The 27,479-nt window shown below is 45.3% G+C and overlaps 1 protein-coding gene across 5 annotated transcripts in view; it reads left to right on the forward strand.

The window, feature by feature from the left end:
* Nucleotides 1-27,479, forward strand: part of MAMLD1 (mastermind like domain containing 1) — a 309,533-nt gene that overhangs the window by 246,893 nt on the left and 35,161 nt on the right. For all 5 annotated transcript variants that reach the window (XM_053273720.1, XM_053273721.1, XM_053273722.1 and 2 more), the window contains one exon: nucleotides 22,341-24,050. In XM_053273720.1, the coding sequence (XP_053129695.1) occupies nucleotides 22,398-24,050 (1,653 nt within the window). In that variant the 5' untranslated portion in view covers nucleotides 22,341-22,397. The remainder of the gene's footprint in view (nucleotides 1-22,340; nucleotides 24,051-27,479) is intronic.

Raw genomic sequence — 27,479 nt, forward strand, 5'->3', positions numbered from 1 at the left:
ATAAGATTAGAATTATTTCTTTTGATGCAACACATAGCTCATTTTTGCACCGAACCCGTGGAGCTGCCTTGCAGTATGTGAAACTGGCTTAATTGTTGCAATATGACTAATCTGTTGTTTACGTTTCTTACCCACCTTTCTCTGGAACACATAGCTCCAAAGTAGGCTATGAATGAGTAAACTGCCTTTGCAGCTGTAATATTCTGGACAGTTTTTGTGCAGGGCCATGAAGCATCTCCGTTCAGGCAGAGATCAGTCTTACTACTTGCTCTCCTTTTGAAAATCCATCTCCCTCAGAGGACTCCTTAGCTCCCTCGAGCATAGCTATTCCATGCTGCAGTGGGAACCACTCTTCTGTGGCTTAAATGCGGGACAACACTCTCTCCAGTGCTGGAGTTATAAATGTATTATAAACAGTTTTGTTGAAGATGGGGCAAAGCCAGTTCTAGAGGGGTGGTGCTACAAAGCCAAGAAACGTGTTATTTCTGTTCTTGCAGTACTGATGGAAACGCCTGAGAGATGTGGACTGTAGAGAAGTTTCCAAGAACTTCTTTGTGATTAGTCCTCAAGAATGAAAACCAAGATGAGTGTGGTCTTCATGACATGCCATTAAGTGCAGAAGATGTGTGTTATGAGGTGTAGAACAACCTACTATGGATGTTGACTTTAAAACCCCCATGCACAGGGGCATCTGCAGGACTTTTTATGGGCAGTGTTGCCTCTAAGGCATGCACATATGTGTGTGCTCAAAAGTTTTTTGATGTCCGCTCAGTTAATTTTAGATCTCGCTCAGGTGGAATCGGGAAGGCACCACTCTGAATCCATGTGTGTGCACACACTGCCTTGATACTGCTGTCCAGAACAAAACTCATTCTGCACTCAGATGAAAAAAATTAGAGAGAACACTGGCGGGGGCAAAGCTATGGTCATATTCCCACATGTCTAGAAGTAAGCCCCATTAAATTCAGTGCAGCTGGCTCGATTTGGGAGTAGGTGGGAACTGCCTCTCCTTGCCTCCCCTCCCCCCCATGCATTTGTTTGTTTAGCTCTGTAGTTTGCTGAATCGAAAGGACTCGAGGAGTAACATCCATCACGATATACAATGAGATTCAGAGAGCACCGAAATGGAAGCAAAACATCCTCCAAATGAGAAATTATCTTTTATTGCTGCTTTTCTCCTTTACTCCTCCTGTCCTTTTCCCAGAGGGCTTCCTTGGTGGTTCATAACTGTCTCAGCAGGCTTACAAACTAATGGAGGAGTGCATGTATGTAATGACCTGGTCTAGAAATGATTGACTGTTCTGTATGCCCCACCCCTTCCAAGTTGGGATTTCCTCTTTCATTCAATTGTGCCAAAAGAACGGGGAGGGTGGGGGGAGAGCATCTTCTGCTCCCTTAACTAGCTCACTCGGCACTCTGAAAGAATCAAGGGAAAGTTCAGGCTGAGGATTAGTCAACAACTTTACCAGGGAAAGGGAATTTGAACGTACGCCAGTAGAGCAAGGTCCACCACACTGTGCTGTAATGGAAAGTTGATTCACAAGGCCATTTCTGAAGAAGAAAAGTCTCCATGCAGTGATCATTTCCCTTCAGTTTCTCCACTGGTGAAAGTGTCCCCACATCCCAGGCTAACATGCCTTGAAAACTGCTTAGATAACCTGCAGTCTAGCCATACAGGGTCCTGGTCCTGTTCACAACATTGTTGTAAAGTATGAACGTGGAAGGAGAATATTACCTGTGGTGACACCTGCCTTTTTTCTTTTTTTTCCTTTTTTTTGAAGATGTGAATAGGCCTAAGGAATAGGAAGCCAGGATGACCCTGTGCAAAAGACACCCCTGTCTGAAGTTCCCTGCTATGTAAATCGCTTTATGAACTTGTGTTGAAAAGCGATACATAAATATGCTTTAAGTTTTCTCCATCCAAAATTCCCACAAATCACAACAATTTCTGCTCTGTCCCATACTCTCTTTTCAAAATGTAAATAAAAACGAGGTTGTCTTTAAACATGCACAGAGTGTCTTCTGCAGAGTAACTTCAAACAGCTCCCCAACTGTTGAAGACGGGAGTGCAGTTTCCAGATTGGATTTTCAGGGCAACACTCGTGGCCCTTGTCACTTGCGAAATTAAGCCCAGCTCTCTCCTGAATTAACCAAGGGATGAGAAATGAAAGGTGCAAGAATTTTCAGAGTGTTTTGTCTGAGAGGAGGGGGGAAAGCTGCCTTGCAGCCTCTGGCACCCCAAATAGATGAAAGCGGTTGAATAGACAGCGGCTCCTCTCTTGCTCTGTTACCCCACGAAGGAGTGGCTTGCTTAAATCCAGAATTAATAGAGCAGAGAGGAAATGGCTCTTAAAGAGATGTGTGCCGGTTTCCTTCCTGTTCAGAGAACTGGAAAGCCTAGGGCAGTGAGGTAATGTCATTTCACATAACTTAGAGGGCTCTTCTTATAAAGGATCGTTGCAGTAAATGAAGTAAGCCTGGGTTTTTTTCCTTCTAAGAAAAAAAAAATCCTTTTAGAAGACTCCTTGCATTTACCCTGTCAGTTAAATAATTAGCCAAATAATATTATATTAAGTTATCACAGAGCTGGGAAAATCCCAGGCATCTGAAAGGTTGGTGTTGATACCTAAGACATTTGACACTTTCCAGCAATCTGATATATTTCTTTATTTATATTAATTGTTAACTTTGTATACTGCTGGCTCAAATTTTGCCTTGGGTCTCAGGGTTCATTGTATATTCAACTTATGTGGAGGGACAACTTCCCTAACCCTTGGTTATTTGTGGTTACCAAAAAAGTGCTGAGTTTGGGGCTTTCTCCCTCCACTTTATTGTCTCTGTATTTTACCAGCACTAAGGCTATTATGATCCAGCGTCTTAGAGACATTGAGTATCAATGCCTTGTCTCCTTAGCGAATAGATGCTGCTCTCCCATATATCTTGGTATTTCCCTCCCTGCTCGAAATCATCCTGCTAAATATCTCTCCACGCTCCATCTGGTTAAACTGAGGTCAGCCTTTGCAAGAGCCAGGCTGAATGTTTTACCTTCTGCCTTGCTCCTTAGAAGGTTTTGCAAGGATTCCCCTGTTTCCGGGCTATGTTCTTGTGGAGAGGGCTGTTTAGAAACAGTTGCTCATGTGCTTTTGTACTGCCCTCTGTTTCGTGACTCAAGGAAAGAATCGTTGACCCTCCTATTTGATCAGTTCCCAGGCATTTTATCTTAATTTATGTCTTGCTGATGTTAATGTGTGTTACCAAACTGGTTGCTAAATTTTTATATGGGGCTATGAAACTGACCTCTCGTCATGGGGCTCGTCATGAGGCTGATTGTGTATCTTTTAGTTATTTTATGCTGTATATTTATCTATGGTAACTGTCCAAAATTTTAATTTTGTTTGGCTTACGGCCGCAAATAAAATGATTGATTGATTGAAATTTGTATACTGCCTTTCATTAAAACAATCCCAAGGTGGTTCACACAAAAATTAAAAACAAGACTATAAAAATGACACAATTAATTAAAATATTAAGCTAAAATATAAAACAAATCTGATGAAAACGATTTAAAATACAAGCATAAGAACTGTACAAAATACAAAGAAGCAGCAGTAGAGACGAAACATATAAAAGCCTGGGTAAAAAGCCAAGATTTAACACGCTTTCTAAAAACAGTGATAGAGACAGAGGAGCGAATAGCCACCGGGAGAGATTCCAGAGTCTGGGGGGCAGCAACAGAGAAGGCCCTGTCCTGACTGCACGGCAGCCGAGCCTCCCTCATTGTCGGCACCCAGAGCAGAGCCCCCTCAGGTGACCTTGTCAAGCGGGCAGGAACCCTTGGGAGCAGGCGGTCCCTCAGGTATAAGCCCTTGGGGGCGTAAAGTACAGGGGCATTTCTCCCTCCACCCTGCTCCAGTGCTTGGTTATAACTACTGTATGTCATCCAATTCTAATAGTAGAATTGGGGCACTGTCAGCTAGAGAGTTTTTGTTTAGACCAGGCCTGCTCAACTTAGGCCCCCCAGCTGTTTTGGGACTTCAACTCCCATAAACCCCAGCCACAGTGGCCAATAGCCAGGGATTATGGGAGTTGTAGGCCTACATCTGCAGAAGGGCCAAAGTTGAGCAGCCCTGGTTTAGACGTATCAAAAGGAATGGGAGCTAGGGCTTATGTCCTTGAGGCCCTCATCCATCCTCATGTGGAGGAATTTCCACCCCATTTTCTGCCCTCTGCTTTGCAGGGAGCAGAGCAGGACTTGGGAAGAGGAGGAAGAGCAGAATGCTAATGAGGCAGACCCACACAATGGCTAACTTGCCGCCTCTGCCAATACGCCGCCTAAGGTAGCTGACTCACCGGGCCTCGTTAGTGGGCCAGCCCTGCACCCAGTTGGGACTGTTGTGGCAGCCTTCAGCAACATGGCATTCAAGCAAAGTTGCTTGTTGCCTTACTGCCCAAATGTTCGTCTCTGGGCGGTTAACATAAAAACAATTAACACACATATAAAAGTGAAAACAATGCAACAACTTAAAAACAGCCATACAATTAAAAACAGACAATTTTAAAAAGCTGGGAAAGCTTGGGTGAAAAGATGGGTTTTCAGGTGTCTTTTTAAAATTGCCGGAGATGGGGAGGATCGTATCTCAGCAGGGAGCGCATTCCACAATCTCAGCCGAGAAGGCCCGGTTGGTGGTAACTGGAGACGGACCTCCTCGGATGACTTCAATGGGTGGTGTGGGTCATACTGAAGAAGACGCTCTCTTTAAACTCTGAGGTCTTCCCCGGTCAGCCACTTGGCCCAGGGTAGCTCAGCGCTCTCTGTGACCACATAGCGGTGAACCCCAAATGGCTAAGACCTCTCTGCCTGTTCAGACTCCACTTGAAATCAGAGCTGATCAAGCCCTTGCTGCTGGATGACGCTTAACCCACTAGGCTGTGAACATGCTAGTAAACTATACCGAGGATGCTCTCTGTTGACAAATCCGCTGATCACACTGTAAGAGGCAGAAATTGTGTCTGTAATGGATACATAAGCCAGGAAGCTGAGTATCACCTTTCAGGTTTAAAATCACAAAGCAAACTGCTATGTTTCTAGTTCTTGCAGTTTCAAAGTGTGTGAGCAATCGCTGTTGAAACCTCAGGAATCAAGGGGAACCTCGAGCTGGCCAGGCATGGGCGCTTAGTATCCCTACTTTGAGGTTTCCTCTGAAGAGCAACGCTTTTGACTGGCTAATACATGTAGAGCTTTGCTTATATTTGTTTTCTGAGTCACCCGCCGGGGCAAATCTTTAATAAAATACTTCTCTATCAGCGAAAGGCAGGAGCAATTTTTCCTGAACAGCAGCATGATGGGGTACTTTACATATTGAACAATAGTGCAATGCTTTGCAGAAAATGTGTTCTTGATATAAAGATTACGCCACCCCTGCCTCCCACGTTGATTATCTGATTCATTGTAGCAAAATTGCAAGGCCTACAAGGGCCGTTTTTCCAGCACTCATTCATCTGCATGATTTGTCATGACGGTTGTAATCCGGTGAAAAGAGGAAGTTTAAATTTTGAGCAGTTGTGCATCTCTCTGCAGGGGCATCTAATTTGGGGGCAAATTCCATCTAGTCCTCCCCTCGTCCTGAATTGCAGATGTTGCATTTTCCAATGTGTTTTCCATACCTCTTGCTGCTGATCTGTGCCTGTGTTGAGGTTAGCCTGTTTGGGAATGTAATATTCCCCCCCCCGCACTCTTTTGCGAAGCAAGTGTAGACTTTTCTCCTCCCCCCCATCCCCCCGACAGTTCTGTGACAAATGGGAAGCCGTTGCTGGCCTCTTCACTTCCTAATTCTAAAATTGCTTGTGTGTTGAAAAGGAAGACAATATAATGCACTTCAGTCCGTCATAGCAACTGTGGTCTTTCTGTGCTGGTTTAATAAAAACGCAACACTAATGCCTCCTTCTGTTAGCACCACCCAGCTATTTCAAGAGAAAAGAGTAACTCCACCAGGTGACCCTGTGCACATCACTTGCGGCATAACCAACCTTGCAGGGCTATTGTGATCAGTGTTCTATCTAATTGTGTTCATCTGTGTGCAGAATGAGTTTTGTTCTGAGCGGCAGTATCAAGGCAGTTTGCACACACATGGGGCCTTCCTGATTCAACCTGAGCAGGATCTAAAATTAACTGAGCAGACATTAAAAAAAAAATGTGTGAGCATGCGCACGCCTTAGAGGGAACATTGGTTGTGAGACTTTGGTGGAACGACTCCAAATATACTGTCCCGAGCTCCCCTCTGGAAGCTTAGGATACAAATGGGATGGCTGTTAAAACATGTTTGTAGTGGTGTGCTGCCTCCTTCTTATATTCTTGTCTCACTCAGTCCAGACAAAGCGTCACCTCTCCAACAAGAGTAAACAGAGAATTAAACACTGTGGGACAATAACAGGTCCTTCTGCACATTGTAGCAAGCAACCAGGCCCTTTATGGCGTACAGTACTATGTTCCTCCATGCTTTTCCCAGAAGAGTTGCTGCCTTTTTACGGTGACACTAAGTAAGCATTCTTCTAAACTTCTTGGAGACTTCCAACTTGGTGTGTTTCCAGATAAGTTGTTTGACTCTTAGGCAAAGTCACATGGGGTGAGGTAGAAAGCACATGATGCAGCCCCCAGTGTCTGGGTGGGGAGACCTCCTGGGACTCGGAGCACCATGTGTTTTGCTTTGAGTTTTACTATGGGAGATACGGAGATATTGATTAAGTGCCGTCAAGTTGGTGTCAACACATAGATTTCCTCCAGGATGATCTGTCTTCAACTTGGCCTTTGAGGTGTCTCAGTGGTGCATTCACTGCTGTCATAATCGAGTCCATCCACCTTGCTGCTGGTCGCCCTCTTCTTCTCTTTCCTTCAGCTTTCCCCAGCATGCTGGACTTCTCAAAGGAGTTGGGACTAAGTATGATAGTTTGAGCCTGGTCCTTTGTGCCTCGAGTGAAAATTCTGGGTTGACTTGTTCTATGGTCCATTTGTTTGTTTTCCTGGCTGTCCATGGTATCTTCAAAAGTCTTCTCCAGCACCAAAGTTCAAAAGCATCAACACTTTCAGCGTCCAGCTTTCGCATCCATAGAGTGTCCCGGGAAAAACCATTGTCCGAATGATTCAAAAAACTTTCTCTGTAGCAGAGGAAGGGCAGTGCTTCTTGAAGCGTGGCCTTGGTTCAGTGTGGCAGCAGACCCATGCAATGCTGGAACTGGATGCGGGGAGAAGAGGACTTTGCACATGAGAGTGATGGGGAAAGAGTGTGTGTGTGTGTGTGTGTGTGTGTGTGTGTGTGTGTGTGTGTGCGTGCACATGCGTGGTGGGGGGATGGATATCCCACTGGGCACACATGCTCTTTGGACATGCCTAAGCTTATTGTCATCATTTATACAGCATCCTCAAGGTACATAGAGCTCCATAATCAAAAATAGAAGTTTCTGCCCCCAGGATTCTGCAGTGTAAATATTGACAGGTGCATGGAGAGAGGAGAGTCATTCTTTAACTTCAGCTCTTGATACTTTTTTTTAAAATATTCTATTTTAAAACTATAATCTTTAATGAATTTTCTGCAAGGCAGTCAACTATGCACCTCTGTGGGAACTTGCAAAATTTAAATGCACTTTAAAATCTCCCCTCTAACCTTTTGTTCCGGTTCAGTGATCCAGATTAGATATATTTTATTGTAAAATGAGGAGCAAGGAAGCCTGGGAGGAAGCTTCCCCTGACACTTTCTACTGAGCTGCTTTCCCACTGCACAATGGTTTTGCAAAAATAAGGAAATTCCCTCCGAAAGGAAAACAATATGAGCTACTGAATGGGGGAACTTCCTTAAGCCAAGCCTCCACCAGTGATGTCATCACTGTTCTCCCCCCACAAATGCTGTTTTCCAGCTAGCCAGCCAGGCCTATTGCTGCTGACTTCCATAGGGGCTGAGGAGGGGAAAGCTAGAAGCGAGCAGGAAACAAATAGCCGAAACCTTGTCCGTGTCGGTTGTTGCTGAAAAATATGTAGCAAGTAGGTTTCTGGCTTGTGTTAGCCTCCTAACGAACAGTTCTCCATTTATGGGACAGCTGGAGATTTCCCTGGTCAGGACCTTTGCTTGGTGAGCTACTATGGACCCTTGTCAGCCTCAGACACAGAAATAGAGATGGCCAACAGGCCAGTGGTCCTTGTAGTTGGAGTCTCTGGCCTGGTCAACCCCAGTTGCCTCTCCCTCTTTCCTTGGCAACAGAGCAACGCCTTCTACTTACTCCCCTTCAGGGTCCAGCTTCCAGTCCTCTGCTCAGACCTTGGGATGTCAGGGTCTGGATTTGGTGTGGTTGTGACAAGCCCCACAATCTGGAAGATGGACTTGCAGCTTCTTGTCACGTATGAGAATTGGCTCTAGATATAGAGGAGGTGAAATGGGCCCCTACTCATTTTCTCGGAAGGTACTTCACCAAAGGGAGAACTTTCACTTTACCCCCCACAACTCCCCTATAGACCAGCCTGCACAGTGCAATCTCGGTGTGTTGCAGGCAGAAAACACTGTCTGCTGTAAGATATTCTCCTTAGGGGATGGGGCTGTAGCTCAGGGTAGAGCATCCCCTTTGAAGGTCCCTGTTCCAGTCCCTGGCAGTGTCTCCAGGTAGGGCTGGGAGGGGAGCTGGTCTTGCAGTAACAAGCATGACTTGCCCCCTTTTGCTAAACAGGGTCCACCCTGGTTGCATTTGAATGGGAGACTACATGCGTGAGCACAGGAAGCTATTCCTCTCAGGGTATGGAGCTGCTCTGGGAAGAGCAGAAGGTTCCAAGTTCCCTCCCTGGCAGCATCTCCAAGATAGGGCTGAGAGAGATTCCTTCTTGTAACCTTGGAGAAACGGCTGCCAGTCTGTGTAGACAATCCTGAGCTAGGTGGATCAATGGTCTGAATCAGTAGCAGGCAGCTTCCTATGTAGAAAGCAAATATTTCCAGGTGACTCAAGGAAGCAAGCTAATTACAGGGCTGCAGCAGCATTTCCCTGGCTGTTTGACTTTGAAGTGCATCTTGTAGGATGCCCAGCTGTATTCCAGTAGTTACCCTTGGCCCTCTGCTTGCTGATCCCTGCATTACACCCTTGACTTAGTGTTAATCAGACCACAGATATAACCACTAACCCCCACCCCCTGTATTTTCAGCTTCCTGCTCTTTCATGTGCAACTTGTATTAGTACCCTAGGCAAATGGTTTAGCATTCTGATTTGTTTTCACTTGGGAATAATGAGGAGAATTGAACGGGTACTCGATGGAGGATAAATGCATTATGAATAACACTAGAGAGCCAGAAGCAGGAAACAGTTGTAGCCACTCTGTTTGTATATTCTTGGTTTCCCACCCTCCCTTGTATGTTCAGCTTTCACTTGGCCTAGTGGAGATATCTGGTATCTTTGGAAATCATCCATTAGAATGCCTCATTTAATTTCTCCCCCCCCCCCCCAAACGAAGGCAGAGCCCCACACCTCTGACGGTAGATGAAGCCCTTTGTGAAGAAAACTCTATGTTCCTTGACAAATGCGTAAACTTCTTGATGGCTGTGATGAATTAATGTATGTAACATAATCTGTATTTAAAAGTTTTATATTTGTAGTTTTGTGTCATCTTGAGCAGAGCGATGTTAGGCCTTCCAAAGGACACAAAGGAATTCCTGTGGGTGGGTGGGAGATAAAATGTCATAACTAAGAGTCGATAGCAGTTCCTTTATCCTGAACTAAGTATGTGGAGCGTAAATGGTCTGACCTTTGAGCAGTCTGTTTGCTCAGCTCTAGGCATAATCTCTGCATTAGAAATGGAAGGGTAACTTTCTAGTCGTGCTGAAAAAGATTCAGAATATAAGTATCTTTCTTCTTCTCCTTCTTCCAATGAAAGAAGGGAGAGAGCTTTTAAGCTTGCTGAATAACACGTGGGTTGATTTCTGGGTTTGTGTTTGGCCTCCTTCGTCCTGTAATGGAGAATTTAACTGACTGCTTTGCATCGGATGTAAAATAGAAATACGGACTTTGGATTAGTTCAGACTACTCTTGTAGCACACATGATGTGATGGAACGGCCAGACTATTATGTAGAAATCGCAGAAGGTGGAGGTTGACCGTACGGTTAGCGAACTAAATCGAACCAAGCTATACAGAACATCTCCGGGGATGGCAGGATTTAGTACCTCCTTGGTCCCCATTTATCATCCTCCTCCTCCAATGACCCCTGTAACAGGGATTTCCAGATGTTGTTGACTACACCTCCCATCATCCCCAGCCAAAGGCCATTGCAGCTAGGCGTGATGGGAGTTCTAGCCAGCAACATCTGGCAATCCCTGTTACAGAGAACTCTGCTGCCCTCCAACCAAAGGAAGCTCTGGAAACTGCTGTGATGTTAGCCACTCGGTCCACCTGCCATCCATCATAAGAACATAGGAAGATAGGAAGCTGCCATATACTGAGTCAGACCATTGGTCTATGTAGCTCAGTGTTGTCTACCCAGACTGGCAGTGGCTTCTCCCAGGTTGCAGGCAGGAATCTCTGTCAGCCCTATCTTGGAGATGCTGCCAGGGAGGGAACTTGGAACCTAGATGCTCTTCCCAGAGTGGCTTCATCCCTTGAGGGGAATATCTTGCAGTGCTCACACATCAAGTCTCCCTTTCATATGCAACCCGGGTGGACCCTGCTTAGCTAAGGGGACAAGTCATGCTTGCTACCACAAGACCAGCTCTCCTCTTCTCATCAATGAGGTATTGGGTCAAACCCCTGCTTATGTTAAACCCACAGCGCCCAACAAAGTGTTTGTTATATGTGCAAATACTGTAGCAACTCTGGGTGACCCAGACACACAGGGAGGCCTTCTGTGTTGTTGCCAGGGCAAAAATTGTGCCCCATAGCTCCTATTGGCCCCAAGTGGTAAGCCTCTCTGGGTGCCATAGTACCTTAGGCGCCATGACTTGGAACTGTGGTGGGAAATGCTTAAATGTCCACCTCTGTGCACCCGATTTCTCCCCTCCCCTGTTGCACATGGCTTCTGTTCACACTTTAAAAACAAGCATGCAGACCAATCCCATGTTCAACATGAAGTGTAGTGCAGCCTTCTGTATCACTCTCATAAGAGTCCTTTTTGGAAATTTTTAATTCTGATTACTAGAGTCCTCCACATGACTGTGGGCCCATGTTGACATTAGCAGGCTTTCAAGAAATAAATACATAAATAAATAGATAGATAAATAAATAAAATATCTATATTATGTAATCTCATTCTGAGAGGGTTCTTGTGAGAAATTCTTTGCAAATTCCAGCACTTACATTATCCAAGAATACATCTGTATTTAAAAAAAAAAAAAAAATTCCTCTGCCATTAACACAGTAGGCCGCAAACAGCTTCTTGTTCACATTTACTGGTGATAGTAAACATCACTTTGGTAGTCATGGAGGCAAGCTCCACTCTACAGCTTTTGTTCAAGTGACCCTTTTCAGTTCGGAACAAAAGCTTTATAAAATGGGGGGGTGGGGGTGGGGTGGTATTCTATAAAATCCTACAAGAATAAGATGCCTGCAAGGCTGTCAGATTCATTTCTCTAACAAGAACACCATTTTCTCTGCATTTTTTTCACGAGTCAGCATTTATGTTGTCAATTTGTGGTGATGAATGTGCGATTAACACAGGGTTTACAGAACGGAGGGAAATTGAGCTCTCTCAATAGCTTGAGAAAGACACAGAGGTTAAAAGCAGAGTGGCAAAGAGAGGGAGATAGCAAGTCCCCAGTTCCAATTCTACTTGGCCATGAACTTGTGAGGTGGCCTTTAGGCAAAGCACTGTCCTGGCATCACCTCTTCCTTCCATTTAAAATGCGGTGAGAATAATGCTAGCCGATCTTAACAGTGTTAAGATAGGGGAGGAGAGCTGGTCTTGTGGGAGAGAGCATGGGTTGTCCCCTTTTCTAAGCAAGGTCTGCCCTAGTTGCATTTGGATGGAATACTAAATGTGAGTATTCGCCTTAGGGGATGGGTTCGTAGCTCAGTAGAACAGCCTCTTCTTGCATTCAGACAGTCGCAGGTTTGAATCCTGGCATCACCGGATTGGGCTGCAAGAGACCCGGGTCTGGAACCCTGGAGAGCCATTGCTGGTCAGGGTAGACTAGCGGTTCCCAACCTATGGTACTCCAGATGTTCCTGAACTACAACCTCCCCTTATCCCCAGCCACAATAAATTGTAGCAAGGAATGATGGGAGTTGTAGTTCAGCAACACCTGGAGTACCATAGGTTGGGAAGCCCTGGTGTAGACAGTCCTAAACTGGATGGACCCACAGTCTGACTTGGTATAAGGCAGTTTCCTGTATTTCTAGGTTGTAGTAAGGGGTTCTTCCCCAGATATCATTGAACTACAACTCCCTTTGCCTTTCGTCATTGTGGCTGGGGATGATGGGAGTTGTGTTCCAACAACATCTCATGACCCAAGGTTGGGAACTGAGAGACTGCTCAGAACATGAGGAGGGCAAACAAGAGCACACCAGCTAGCCACAGCCCTGCACCCACACAGAGCACTAAATGGCCATGCCCTCTGGGCTTCTACATGCCCAATACTTGTCTTCAGAGAGCAGCACCAAGTGCAGGATGGGTTTGGCCATGTGATGTGAAACCCTGGAGGCACGGAGGGCATGGTTAGCTGGTGTGCTTCTGCTTGTTCTTCGCTGACTGTCCACAAAGGGCATAGCTTCCGAACAGGGCTACTACCTTACCAGTCAAAGGCAGGAGATCAATGCTGAGTAGTGGTGTTTATGTCTGAAGCAATCATTAGCTCCAGCAGACCAAAGCAGATTATCTGGTGGTTGGTATAATATATGGGTGATGGGACAAGAGCAGCAGAACAGACTTACTTGAGGGAGTGCCAGGGAAGTGGCCTAATCAAGACAACCCCACAGCAAGGTGGCCAGGGTATTGGTCAAGGTATGTGAGGACACATGCTTCTGCAGAAGGGTGTGGTGACAGAGGGGGCCTTTCTCACATGTGGAAGTGGAGAGTCATCCATTGAACTTGGAGTTGAGGCAAGACCGCTTCCAGCTGGTCACAATGGCCACTACCAGGCCATGCACAAATGCTTGTAACCGAGATGTGACCCAGTCTGAAAGAGCATATTATGTTATGACCAACCACACATTTATATACTACTTTTCAACAAATGTTTCCAAAGTGGGATACAGAGACACACACAGACAGAGAGAGACATGACCAGTGGTTACAACAATAAACTTGGCAAGCGGCAACTCTGGGAGGCAGGAATCCAAAGCAGGAAAGCTGTGCTGGGGATGGGTGCTTGATCCTTTCCCCTTCTGTAGTTTCCCATTCCAAATTCTTCATGTCCCGAAGTAGCTGCTTGTATATTTATAACAGCCACAACAATAATGATCAGAATGCAGCTGCATGCTCTCATATGTTCTGTGTCCCTAGTGCCTCACTTTGCTTAGTTTTCACATAGTCTCAGAGTTCATAGTTTCATTTAATGTTTTTCAGGGCGTATGTAACTCTTAAAAAGAGAGAGGGAAAGTCTGGAGGTGAGAATATGAGTAATTAAGAAATAAGTTCTTTTCCAAGTCCTAAGGGCACTGGGTGAATAATTCCACTGATTGCCCTTGCACTGTAGAATATTTCCAGCTGCTATCAAAGATACTTTCAAGATTGCTGTTGTGTTCAAACACTTGAGTCAATGTGGATCAAGGAGTGGGACTTATTGATGAGAGTGATCAGGAGGAAGCCTATACTTCTGTTTAGAATGTCTGGAAGTCAACAAGTATGACGTGAAGGGTTTTCTTAGGACACGCCTGCATTTGCTAAACATACAGGAAAATGCTACCAAAGCCAACAGCAGGGCTGTGGTTGGTTTCAATTGGACTAGAATTTCACAATAATGACCTGTTGGGAAGCTGCAGAATAATCCACCATAAGGTCACTCAGCATTGACTTTCCAAGAGCAATCAAGGTTAGAGCTATTTTTCATTTCCGTAGACAAGTGTGTCTATTCCAGGCCAATATCCAAGAATGCTTTGTTCTCAACGTCCTGGTGCCAAAAGCCTTGTGTTAGAGGCACCAAGGTCTGGCAGAAATCTTGAAGCAACAGCCCTAATTATGCCCCTGTATTCCAGGATCCAGAATGCTAAATTCTCAAGCCCCAGCTTCTTGCAGGAAAATGTAGCCCTTAACCTAATTAAATCGGAGATGAAAATGTCTCTGAAGATTTTAAACTGAAAAAAGTACTTCTATAAATACTTGTGTTAACTCAGTGCCACATGGTCATACTCCTAGCTTTGAATGGGAACTGGATTGTTGGTGGATAGATTAATCTCTAGCCACTACCTATAACATCTAGACTAGATGGAACCGTGTTGAGAGGCAGCTGATGTTGAGGGGGGTCTTCATGTCTTGCTTGTAGCTTTCTTGGAAGCATTTGATTGACCACTCTTAGAGACAGGTTGCTAGCCTAGATGGATCCAGCAGAGAGGTTCTTGTGTTTATACTGTTTAAAAAACTAAGGTAGACAATAACACAGTACTGGGATGTTTGGTCACATGCCAAAGGGTAAAGCTGTGCAGAGAAAGGTTTTGCTGTAGTGAGCATGAATTGTCTCCTTTGCTAAGCAGGATCTGGCCTGGTTTGCCTTTGGATGAGTGACAACATGTGAGCACTGTCTGCTGTATGATATCCCGCTTGGGAGATGGTATCTCATTGGCAGAGCATCTGCTTAGCATGCAGAAGGTCCCAGGTTCACTCCCTGGCAGCATCGCCAGGTAAGACTGGAAAAAGATTTCTGCTGTAAACCTTGGAGAGATGTTACCAGTCGGTAGTGACACTACTGAGCTAGATAGACCAATGGTCTTACTCGGTGTAAGGCAGCGTGCTATGTTCCTAGGAAGAGCCGTTCCTCCTTTTAAAGGTAAAGTGTGCTGTCAAGTATATTTCGACTCCTGGCACCTACAGAGCCCTGTGGTTGTCTTTGGTAGAATACAGGGAGGGTTGATCATTGCCGTCTCCCGCGCAGTCTGAGATGATGCCTTTCAGCATCTTCCTATATCACTGCTGCCTGATATAGTACTAGTGTGGATTTGAACCGGCAACCTTCTGCTTGTTAGTTAAGCATTTCCCCGTTGCGCCTCCTTTTACTGATGCTAAAGTGTAGGTCCACACAGGAGCCACACATATCCACAAGCTGCTTTCTCCCGTCTAAACTGAGAGCAAAGGAAGCATGCTTGGGCAAAAGGATGTGGATTGGTGTTGGATTGATTACATGGATCACCATTGCACTTTCCCAGATTGTGTGGATTCCTTGTATTGCATATGTCACGTAGGCACTGTTCCTTCTAACAGGGATTCCCAGATGTTGTTGACTACAACTCCCAGCATCCCCAGCTACAGTGGCCTTTGGGGATTATGGGAGTTGTAGTCAACATCTGGGAATGCCTGTTAGAGGGAACACAGCATGTAGGGGGTCAGGGATTGTGTGTATAAGAAGCTATGACTTGTGGATCTCCATTGAATGATTGCACCAATGATCTGCTCAGTGCAATATGCAGAAATGCCCTTAGTGGTCCCTTGCAATCACAAACACTGCTAGAAAGAAGAAGATTATGTAGAAGTCTCAATCGTCTGTATATAAAAATATGGGCAATCGAGCAAAAGCTGCCTCCTTTATCTCTCACTGGAGGATATCCACGATTCACCATCTTTCGTGCCATCACAAGAAATTAATGTAGTCTGAGAAATTACTGTAAAGGGTTCCAGAGGACTTTGAAATTAATGGACTATAAAAGAAAGTGACATAAAATGATACTACAAGCTTTAGAGCAGAGGTAAAGTGAGGCAATGGTGATGGAGAAGCATTGAGTTGGAGATTGATCTTGATTTACAGCCAGAAATGAAAGAATTGTGCTTTGCAGCTCGAGAAAATGGGAGAAACGAAAAAGAAAAAGAAGGGGGGGGCACTTCTTCTTTCTTCAGCTGTCAAGTTAATAACACTTGTCAGTAAATGAAATGTGAAAGTTACAAGCAAACAATATGCCCAGTGTGGCTGCTGTTAAGGCTGTGGCTGACTAATTAAGAGGCATCTTTTGCTAGGAGGATGGCATGGGGCGGACACAGGACTGTCTGGCTCTCTCCAAATGTGTTCGTCAAATGTAAATTTTTGCTGCACTGGATTTTGATTCGTTACCAAGGTGTCGCGCTCCCCGGTGAATCCAGTGAGGCGGGGCAAGCAACCTTGACTCTCCGGCTGTTGTTGAACTACAACTCCCATCATCCCTAGCCACAATTTATTGTGGCTGTGGATGATGGCAGTTGTAGTTCAACAAGGTTGTCTACCCCTGCAGTGTAGTGTGTGGCATGGCGAGTGAATGAGCAGTGCAGAGGTGTGCCTTTTGTTGCTTCGTCTTTCCTCTCTTGCCTTTTTTAGTTTTTCTGTTCTCCCTACCAGCACCAGCTCTTGAACTAATTTGTATTTCTCTAACTGCTTTCTCATGTTCTTCTTCATGAGGTTATCTTAATTGAAAGGAGAGGGGGTTTCTTGGAGTTTGCAGACCTCTCTGTTGCACAGAACATTGTTGGCCATTATCTCTGCTGCCCATATTATAGGGTAACCACCTGTTTGGATCATGGTTGTACTGCCTGGATCATGGCCTTGCCATAGTTGGGTTCCATTAGTTGTCTTGCACTCATTTTTGGGGGGGGGGAAACAGGAGGAAGAGAGCAAGAGAATGAGAAAGGAGGATAGGATCTGGGTTCAAATCTCCACTAAGCTGTGAGGTTCAGTGGACCAGTCACTACCTCTATCTAGCCTACTTCATAGGAGTGTGTGGGGATAAACTGTTAGTGGAGAAGGGAAAGAACCACATATGCCACCCTGGACTCCTGGGAGGAAGAATAGGATAAAAGTGAAATACTGTAGATTTCATTCATTCATTCAATTTTTATACCGCCTTTCATAAGACATTCCAAGGCAGTTTATAGAAGTTAAAATACAATAAAACCAATGTTCCCTCTAACAGGGATTCCCAGATGTTGTCGACCTCCGCTCCCAGAATCCCCAGCTGGAATGGCTTTTGCTTGGGGATTCCGGGAGTTGTAGTCAACAACATCTGGGAATCTTCTAAGGCAGATATAACTTACTGTGAAGAAGTTTAAAAGTTGTAGGTTGAGTTTAAAGATGGGCTTTGAAGCTGGAATGGGCAAAGGTGGGTACTGGACCTCTTTGTCCCACTTCTAGAATTCCATGAGCTGTATATATTCCTAACTTGAACAGAAATCAGTGAAAAGAAGTCACCTTGCTGACACTGCATTTCTTGCCCACGCACCAGCGTGATGAATGTGTTTGCTTCTGTTGGAATCTTTGCAGTATATTTTTAAGGCGGGTGGGGAGAGAGGGAAGAATTAAGCTCTCTCTCTTGGTTATTAGATGCCAGAGCAGGAGAAGTGTCTTGAAAATAGGAAGCTTCTTCTTTGTGAAGTGTGTGGAGCTTGTCCCTGTGGGTGGTTGCCTGGATATTCTGTAAAAACTTGCTTTGTTTCTGCCCATGTGTCATGTAGCTTGGAGGCTTTTCCAGCAGGGATTGCATGCCATGCTGCTGGTGTGGTGTGTGTGTGTGTGTGTGTGTGTGTGTGTGTGTGTGTGTGTGTGAGTGCGTGCGTGCAGAAGTTACGCAAGGCAGGATGTGAATTAGACTGGAGGAAGTGATATGGCCTACGGTCATAATTTAAGGAGGCATCTATCATTAACAGTTTTGAAAGATGCAGTGTTCTGCATAGTTACAAGCTCATGTGGAGAGGGAAGTGGAGATCATCCTGTCAGATACTGAGGAGGGAATGTTTTCAGCGCAGTCAACCTGCCTGCCATGGGCTTTCCAAGAGTAGGCTTCATCTTGCTGTCACATCAGCCTGGATCGAAGTGATGCTGACAGGCAGGTTGTGATCCTGAAAGGCAGATCTGATGAGGCATTGCTTGTTAAGGGGCAGTGGGGGGAAGAGAGACCTCTGTGATGAAAACTCTGTGTGTGTTTCCGTCTAGCACAAGTACAAAGCAATAAAAATGTTGACAACCCCACAGTGGTTGCATTGAGGAAGAGAAGAGGGTGCTTGCCACATTTCCAGACACTTGGGCTGTACTCAAGATTGGAACTAGGGTAGGAGAAGCCTCCTACTCTAATTCAGGAGCTGGGCGCACTCCTGATAGCTGATCATGTGTTACATAAACGCAAGGTTGGAGGTGGCGATCTTGCTCATCGGTCAAGCCCTGGCTGGGTAGGACAAGCTCACCCTACCCGGATTCTGTCCCTAGTTCTGGAATAAGGTAGGAGGAAAGACCCTTCCTGCCCAGTTGGAGCTTGAGAGATGAGCAAGTTCCCTGCCTCAGACCTTGCTGTTATCTAACCCACGATCAAATATTGGGAGCGGGCCCAGTTCCCAAGCTGGGTAGGAGGCTTCTCCTACCCTAATAACAATCATGAGAACAGCCCTGCTGTTTGTGCCATCTTCAGATTGATGTGTGGTTTGGCCAAGATTGACATACTGGTCAAGAAGCGGAGATCTGTGAGGAATCTTACCGAGTGGGGCAGAGAGGAGAGGCTGGTGTGTCTCTAAATGCTTTCGAGAGTCCCCCTGCAAAGCAAACCCAGCTCCATGAACACCCTTGGACACCCTGAGTAGTCAATGCTGTTTTCAAAGGGCATCTCTCTCACTCATATCCACCTTGGAGTAATTCTATCCAGTCGTAAAATGCCCCAGGACTCAGGAGGAATGTCTCCAGAGGTGAATAGGTCACTAAAATGTACCAGAAACGTGCAAACCATTACTGAGGCCGAATAGCAAATTGAAGGATTATTTCTATAGGCTGTCTGCAGAAGTATTGGAGGTATGTTGAGGATTCCAACAGAGGTTCAGGCTTAGGTGTGAGTATATGAAGAAGCTGCCTTCCACTGTTGCCTCTAAGGCGGGCGCACGCTCACAGGTTTTCGGATGTCCGCTCAGTTCATTTTGGATCTTGCTTTGGTTGAATCAGGAGTGCCCCACCCTGAATGCCTGTGCACACACACACTGCCTTGATACTGCCACCCAGAACAGAACTCATTCCGCACAGGGATGAAAATATTTAGAGGGACCACTGCTGCCTTCTACGGAGTCAGACCATTAGTCACTCTATACTCTATACTGACTGGCAGCATCTCTTCAGGATTCCAGGCAAGAGTCTTTCCCAGCTCTTCTTGGGAGATGTCAGGGATTCAATCTTGGATTCCTTGTATACAGAAGAGGCTCTACCACTGAGCTATGGCCAGTTTGCATTGAAATGATAGAAATTAGAGAGTAGCTTTTAAACAGCAGTAGAGAAACACCTCTATCGGGCAGCAACAATATAGGAAGGTGCTGAAAGGCAACATCTTACACCGTTTGGGAGGAGGCAGTGGTCAACCCCTCCTGTATTCTACCAAAGACAACCACAGGCCTCTCTATGGGCGCCAGGAGTTGACACTGACTTGACGGCACAACTTTACCTTTACTTTTAGTCCACTCTGGCAATGACTTCAGCAATCATACTTCTCTTTGGTACTCTTCTCACTTTCAACATCCTTAGGAATAAACTACTCTTCTTCCTTTGGTCCAACTGTATCCAGATGTGGATTTCCCAGAAAATTTGAATTGGAAAACTTTCTGGGGGGAATTGCTACACAGAAATTGTTGTACTTGTGTACACTTTTTCTCTTGTGAAATGGTGCTATGTGAATTTTCCAGATGCCCTAAATGTTTAAATCTTCCAACTTCCTCCCTTCATTGACTTAAATTTCACTCTAATGATGCCACATAATCAATTCCCCCCCCCCCGATTAGGCATTATTAGGACTACTTTGAGACCAAAAGCACGAAAAAGCTAATGGGCCCTGTGTAAACACCTCCAGATTGCCCAGCTTAGGGAGAGAATTGGGACACTGCTGTATTTTTTGCTGTGCTGAAAGTGAAACAGAGATCAGTCACAGTTTTTAGTTTGGGTCTTGCTTACGCTTGCAGTCTGAGATGAAATCGGAATTCTAGCTTTGGCCTGGATTTAACCTGAATCTGGGTAACTCAGGGATTCTCAGACTTGGGTCTCTTGGAAAAGAACAGGCTTCTCTTTTCCGAGTGGTAGTTTCCTGTATGCATGCAGCCACTGAGTAGGCTGGCTGCATTATTCTGCCCTGTGGTGGAGAGTCTCTTACCCAACTTCTGCTCTAGTCGGAAATTCTGGGGATACGGGGGAGGAGTAAAGATTTCCGCAGGGTGCTTGCCAAGTGATGGGACTTGTACCTTCCCCACCCACCCCCAAGGATTTATTATTTGGGAACACGGAGATGATGATCTTCTAACCACTCAGCAGGACACTACAGAAAGCGGATGCAGAGTCTTTTACTATGCATTCTGTCGCACTTCTGCACATCATGGACAGCCCAGTTCTCCTCCTTACTTGGCAGGATAATACAGATAACCAGCCACGCCTGGGGAGAGCAAGGGGTAGTTTTGTCACCTGCAGTCTTTGACCCCTAAGACTAAAACATGCTCAGCAGTTATATGTATACATAGAGGCAAGTTGAAATGGTGGCCTCAGAATGGATGGGACTCCTGACACATATGGAGATAGGATTGTTCGGACCTTTAGCTGCTTATAGACTTGAGTAAAACTAAAACTGGTACAACTAAAAAGGAAGTAATGTATAGAGGCTGTGTCCTCACAATTGTGGCTGATCGTGGTTATCTGTCTTGGCTAAATGCACTTTAACCAGAGCTGTTTGACAAGGGTTGCCCAGGAAATCTGTGTTCTCACAACCAGCTCCACAGAGCTCCGCAATCCTGGTTAACCCTTTAACCGGGATCGCTGTGGTTGTGGCAACAACATGGATTATATAATGTAAGAGATTATTTTGTTGCTGCTGCTCTTTTGTTTAAATAGCCAAGTTTGTTAAAGGGTAAATGCAAAAGCACCCTTAAAGCTTTTTAAAGTGCTGAACAAATAATGAACAGTAACAGAAGAGGTTTTGAAGCCTCTTCCCAGATAACTTGAATAAAATTGTGAATGTGTGTTCTTCTATTATAAACTGCTGGAAGGTGTTTAGATAATTTCCAAAGGCTCTATCTCTCTCTTGATAAATAAGAACATAATTTTTAATGCCCTTAACTCAAAGCAGTAGCATTAATGACTTGATTTAATCCTGTTGACACCCAGGTCATGGTTATTAAAAATGAGGGCCACAGATAATTGCATTTTGCAAAGACTGGCAAGCCATCTCAAGTGGCCAAGAGAGAGCCATTGTCTTCTGTTTTAATAACCTTCAGAGCCTGTAGAAAATGTAAAGCTGTTTCAAGGCAGAGGGGATGATTTCTGGATTTCTAAATTATTCTGTTAGCGAGGATCATCTCTTTTATTGTATGGTAATATCAGTTTTAAGGTTTTGTGAAGTGTTTACAATCCTCCCAGAGGAACAACAGGTTGACTAACCTGGATTATGAAGGACTAACACAAATTAAGATTTTAGCTGTCAGCTAAGGATTGGCCCCTTTAGAAACATCTGCGGTTAGGTAGCTTGAAAGATTATAGTCTGTGCAGACAGCAGAGACTCGTTTTATTTTGCTTGGTAAAGAAAGTATGTAGATTATTTCAAATGCTCTGCCTGTAAGGAATGTAAAATAGTTGAGCTGTCTAAGTATGAACACAATACCCCTTCTTGGCCATGTTTTGCCACATTTAGTCCATGATTCCATTCAAACCTGCTATTGTTTGGATGAAGAATGCTTTGTATAGAATAGATGTTGGTGTGTTCACAGGCAGCATGCTTCCATAATTGAAATAGTATCCAACTCTTTTTAAAAGAACAGTGTGTGCATTAGACAGAAAATGCCAGGTAATACCTGTAAGTAAAATTAGACTGCCTTACACAGGACTTTGAGGCATAAGCAGCAAAGACAGTTCCCTGCCCCCATGGAGCTTACAGCTTATGTTTTATAATTTGAGAGACTGGAGTGTGGGAAGAGAGACTGATGGGAGAAGCAAGGGTAACATGGAATATATGTGAGTGATATTAGACTTTGTCACAATGAGGAGAGGACAGTTAAGGGCTTCATGGGAAAGGTGAATTCTGAGGAGGGATTTGAACAAGTTCAAGCGTAACTTTGCCTTACTCTTGGACATTCTGGATATGCCTCTGTCTTGAACCAATCTGCGTCTAATCTCACAATTAAGTTTTATGTTTTTGCTTGCGCTATTTCATTAGTTCACTTTGCTAGTTGAAAGATCCCTGAAATCTTGTTAAAACTTGTTTGTCTTGCAGTTACAGGGATCGATTAAGAGAAAGGTGGAAGATGACAGCTCCTCAGCTTCCAACACCATGCCTGATGTCATCTTCCCAAGCGACAGTAAGAGACTTTGTCTTGATGATGTCACTCTTTCTATGGGACAAGGGGCCAATCCCGTTTCATGCCCAGATATGCAGCACTCTCCATTCTCTACCAATCACAGTGCATCCTCGATGGGTGTGACGGGTCATGGAATGCTGCTTGAAAATAATCACATGAATGGCAGCAGTATAGGGTCTCCATTTTCAGTTCCGCCCAATGCTGAAGTAGGACAGAAGGGACCCATTGGTGGCCAAAACAGTATGGGCCATTATGAGGAGAAAGGGAGCAACATACAATCTGTGCACATACCATCTGTGGACCAGGAGCTACAGGATCTGTTAGAGGAGCTGACGAAAATGCCTGACCCTTCCCCCAATGAGCTGGACCTTGAGAAGATCTTGGGAAGCAAAACCGAGGAGTCCCTGGGGAGTCTGGGCCACTCGCAGCCGCCCATAAACAACACTCCAAAGTCCTCTCCACAGACGCCCCATTTGGACAACCACGTCCCCAGCAAAGACTTTTCTCCAGGGTGCATCCCTACGAGTGGCGGATCACCCCAAATGAGACCCTCCTCAGCTGGAGCAAGCTACCCAGTTCCATCCCAAAACAAGCCTGTTGCTTCACCCATCTCTTCGACCGTCCCAAGCAAGAGCCAAGCTCAGTCTATGCTCCCAGTCTCTTTGCCCAGCATGACTGGCTCTAACTGGCATGCACAGCAGCTGAAGCACCTGGCGGCAGCAAGCAAACAGGTGCCGACGACTAAGCACCAAGGGCCTAGCTGGCCCACCATATCCTCACAAGGCCTCTCTCCCCCTTACCGGCAAGGATCTTCCCCTCACCATCAGCCATTCAGCCCTCAGAACGTCATGGTATCTAGCATGAGCTCCAATGGCTTGCCAGGAAGCAACATTCAGAGTCCTCAGAACCCTTTGCTCTCAAGCATAACGTCCAATAGTAACCCGTCCAGTGGCCCATCTCCTCCTTTTGGATCTGAGAAACTTTCCAGCCCAGTCCTCAACCAGCAGCCGTTCAGCCCTCCGAATCCCATCCTTTCCAACATTTCCGCCACCAGCATTCCGACCAGCAGCATCAAAAGCCCTCAAAGCAACCTGGTGTCTACAAATACTGGACCCTCCCCACCATATAGACCAGAGAAACTTTCCAGCCCTGCTCTGCACCAACAGCCCTTCAGCCCTCAAAGTACCTTAATTCCAAACATCACTCCCACCAGCAACCCAAGCAACATGCAGAGCCCTCTCTTCAAATCTATGTCGGCAACCCAGTCCAAAAACATGAACATGATTATACATCCGTCGTCCAACGGCTTGCAGCCGGGCCTGGTGACTGAAGGCCCTGTTGCCCAAGACCAGTTCTCTTTTAACAACACCAAGCCACTATCCCATTTCACTTCGGAGTCCACAACTCCTCAGAAAATGTCGCCAATGCCTTCGGGCCCTGGACAGCAATCGCTCATTCACTATCTGCAGCAGCAGCAGCAGCAGCAGCAGCAACAGGTGGCAACGTCGCAACAGTCCCAGCAAGTTAGCAGCCAGTATCTTCAGCAGCAGCTGCGCCACCTGATGCAGCCCTCTCGGATGCAGCGGCACGTGCAGCCAACTCCATTGCTGTCTCAAGCTCGGCAGGTAAGAATCTCTTCCTTTTCTCCATAGCTGACGACGTTCTTCAGTTCTCAGCCGTAGCTCCTTAGCGACATGTGGTGGTCCTGTTCAAAGTTGTTTCTTGCTTTGTTTGAGGAGGGGCACACGCCTTATCCTGGGGTTTAGTGGTTGGGAATGGGACATCAGCATTTGCAGGCCCTTTGAAGATGTAGAAGAGATTCTGGTTGCTATTTTCAAGCAACATTGTTCTGTTTTTATTTTTCCTTTAAAATGTGTCCATTGCTCTTTTGTGAAATAACTCAAGGTGATAAACAAGATCAGTGAAAGACGTGCTATGACAAAACCCAAAATATCATGGCATACTTGTTTCAGATCCTTAAAAAATGCCAGGGAAAACAGATGTTCATTGAGCTGCCCAAACTAAGTTGGGAGTTGAGTTGGCTGACTTCCTTGGGGAAAGCATTCTGCGGTTGTAGTTCTGCCCACAGAGAGAGCCTTGCCCTGAATGCTGTTGAGCACCGTTTTCCCCACAAAAGAGGGACCCAGAACCATTGGGAGGGAATGATGCACAGGCCCCAGTTGACAAAGCTGTGGCCTTCCTAGGATCTTGGTTGGATCTCCCAACCCAGCCTGGTGTGGCCATATGAGACTTTGTAGGAGATGGTGTTGTCAGTGAAGAGACATGTGGGGTCCTGGCAAGCAATTCAGCATCGGCTCCCATGACTTGGAAACAGCGATGACTTGCTGTGAATTCTGGACAATTCCTGATTTGCGTTCTTACAACAGAACTATAACGTGTGAGGCCAAGTAAGTCCTGTTGATGAAAACATTTTGAATAGCAACAAGCCCGACCTGAAATACTTGTTGCAACTGTTCTCCCAGAATGACCTGCTTTTGACAAATAGCTCATTCCTCTGTTCTGCAGGGATCTGGTTACATACTGAGTAATAAAATGGAGGATTGCCACAGGCAGGTTAGCTTCTGGGAGCATCTTACAGGGAACTCTCTTGTGACCAGTCGATTAAGGAGGAGTTCTGCTGAGGAGCTGTTGGGCAAAATTGGCATCAGCCGTGAGCGTTTTGTGACAAAGAAATTGAAATCCTGTGAGAGAAATGCCTGTGTTTGCTTTGTGGGGGAAGCAGTTTTGGTTAAATGCAGTCTCTCGGAGATGTCCAAATTCAGTGCATGCTAGCGAAGCTGTGAACTCCTTCTAAAACTGCCCCAAAGGTTCAGGAGACAGATAGGCTCTGATACATGGGTATCTGACTACAACGGTAGCTGTAACTAGAAAAGAAATGGTACTCTGCCTATTTAAATATATATATCCTTTCTGTCTCTTTTGGACAATAAGGGGTGCTTTCAACAGGGTTTCTTGGGCACCCTCATTGATGCATCTGCAACCCATATGGCACCAGTGACCAACCAGTTATGTCCCCCCAACTGCTCTACCATGGACACGGACAGGCTCAGTCCGCACAGAAGAAAGTGCCAGACCATAGCTCATAGCTCAGTTTCCCCCCCAGTACACTTCCCAGTACTCTGGGTGCGCCTTCCAAGATGGTGTTGGGGCTTGAGAGAGTTCGGCTTCTCTTAAAGGGCCATACCACCCAGGACATAGCAGTGCAAAGGTCTCTCGCACGTTGTCTCTCACACTTGAAGGTCTTTTTGTTTTGTGTCCCCCCCCCCCCAAAGTGGTTCTTGCTTAATAAATAGAGAAGATCACTGCCACAGCTGATTAGGGCTTAGGATTAGGGGAGGCTCTTTGGACCACAAAAAGTAATATTAAAGTAGTGCCTTCTCAGCCTCCATGAACAGCCCACACACAGAGTAAAGGGAAAGATATCTATGCTAACCTTGGATGCCCGTACCTCTATTTTCTATTTTTTTTAAAAAAATACCTGTTCTGCATGGATCTCTCCCCCCCCCTTCCACCCCCTGACGAAACTACCTGAAAGAGACCACAGGACACTCCTGTACTGAGGAACCATGAAAATCTTAAGATTCTGGTGACAATAAATATGAGCAAAGAGAATTTCACATTTTCAAATCAGTTGGGTAAGCTCATGATGCCTGACTGGTTTTTCTAGGGAAGACTTATAACATTAATGATGTACTAAACAAGAGCTCTGCTCTGGATTTTATATAGCTTATTAAGCCACCTCTGAATAACCAGTGAGTAGAGGATCAGGGCATTTATTTTTAAGAGTTTAATGGCTTTTATCACAATACGTAGATTCTGAGTGGTAACCTACGAAACAACCCATAGACATAAATGGATTATCATGATTCTAGTATTGCTCAAGTTTGCTTTTGTATTGCAGTTTTTCTCTTTCTCATGAGTGAAAGATGGAAGCATCAGCTGATTATTCTGTGCCATTAATCAACCAATTAATCACAATTTGACAATGTGGATTTTCAGTTGGGCTTCTAAGAAAAACAGGCTGTAGTGAAACTGTGTACAGAGCTGTTTGCATTGCTGTGTGTAATAAATGTGGAACAGTCTTTATTCTAACTATGAGATTGAGGGGATTGTTCTGCAAACAAGGGATGATTTGTCTATCTTGTTTGGCTAAAAAAAAGCTCATCTTCATACAACTGACAGACTATGATGATTTTAATTTGGTTAATTTTTTTGAAAGATTGAATGTTTCACTAGACTTATAGAAAATCTGCATAGGTGGGTTATTATTCACTGCGTTTTCCAAGTTGTTGAGATGTGTGAAAGGAAAAAAAGTTAATGGATTCCTCCATGAAGTACACACGGACACCATTTAACACTTTCTTCATGTTCATAGCACAGCCCATGTATGTAATGCAAGTGTGTGTGTTTACTGCTGCCTTAGAAAGCAAAGCAGGAAACCGTGGGAGATCCTCACTGAGCTCAATCCTGCTTGTGAGGAGAAACATGGTTTTATTTAAATCGAAAATGTGCAAACCGTATGAACATGCTTGTCGGTAATCCCTGCAAAGATTCCTTAATGATAGGCTCTCTTTGTCATGAAGAAATATTAGAACTGATCATCAGTGCATTATAATCGTATCGGGGGATCCTTAAAGCATGTAGAGGAGAGGAGCGAATCGGATTGTGACTATCTTAAAAGTATGGGGTGGGGAGGGATTTAGGATTGTACCTACTGACCTCAAGGCTCTGTGCACAAGGGACCAGTCAGTGTATAGAGACTGGGGCCATTGGAGGCTGCATTTCTTAATTCCATGACCTGAATCTGTGCATTTTAGAATAAAGGTTTTTGTGTATTCTGTAGAGCAAGGGTTCCCAACTGGAGAGGATGGGGAACTGTAGTCCTACATCATCTGGGGACTCAAGGTTGGGAATCCTTGCCACAGAGGGTGCTGGTACCCAATTCTAGGCACTTAATTCACCATGCTTGGCTGCCATATGCAGTGATGTAGTTGCCAGTTCAGAAGTGCAGGCACTCTCCATGACAGCCCCCA

This window comes from Hemicordylus capensis, chromosome 11, assembly GCF_027244095.1.
Source record: "Hemicordylus capensis ecotype Gifberg chromosome 11, rHemCap1.1.pri, whole genome shotgun sequence".
NCBI classification, from domain to species: Eukaryota; Metazoa; Chordata; class Lepidosauria; order Squamata; family Cordylidae; genus Hemicordylus; species Hemicordylus capensis.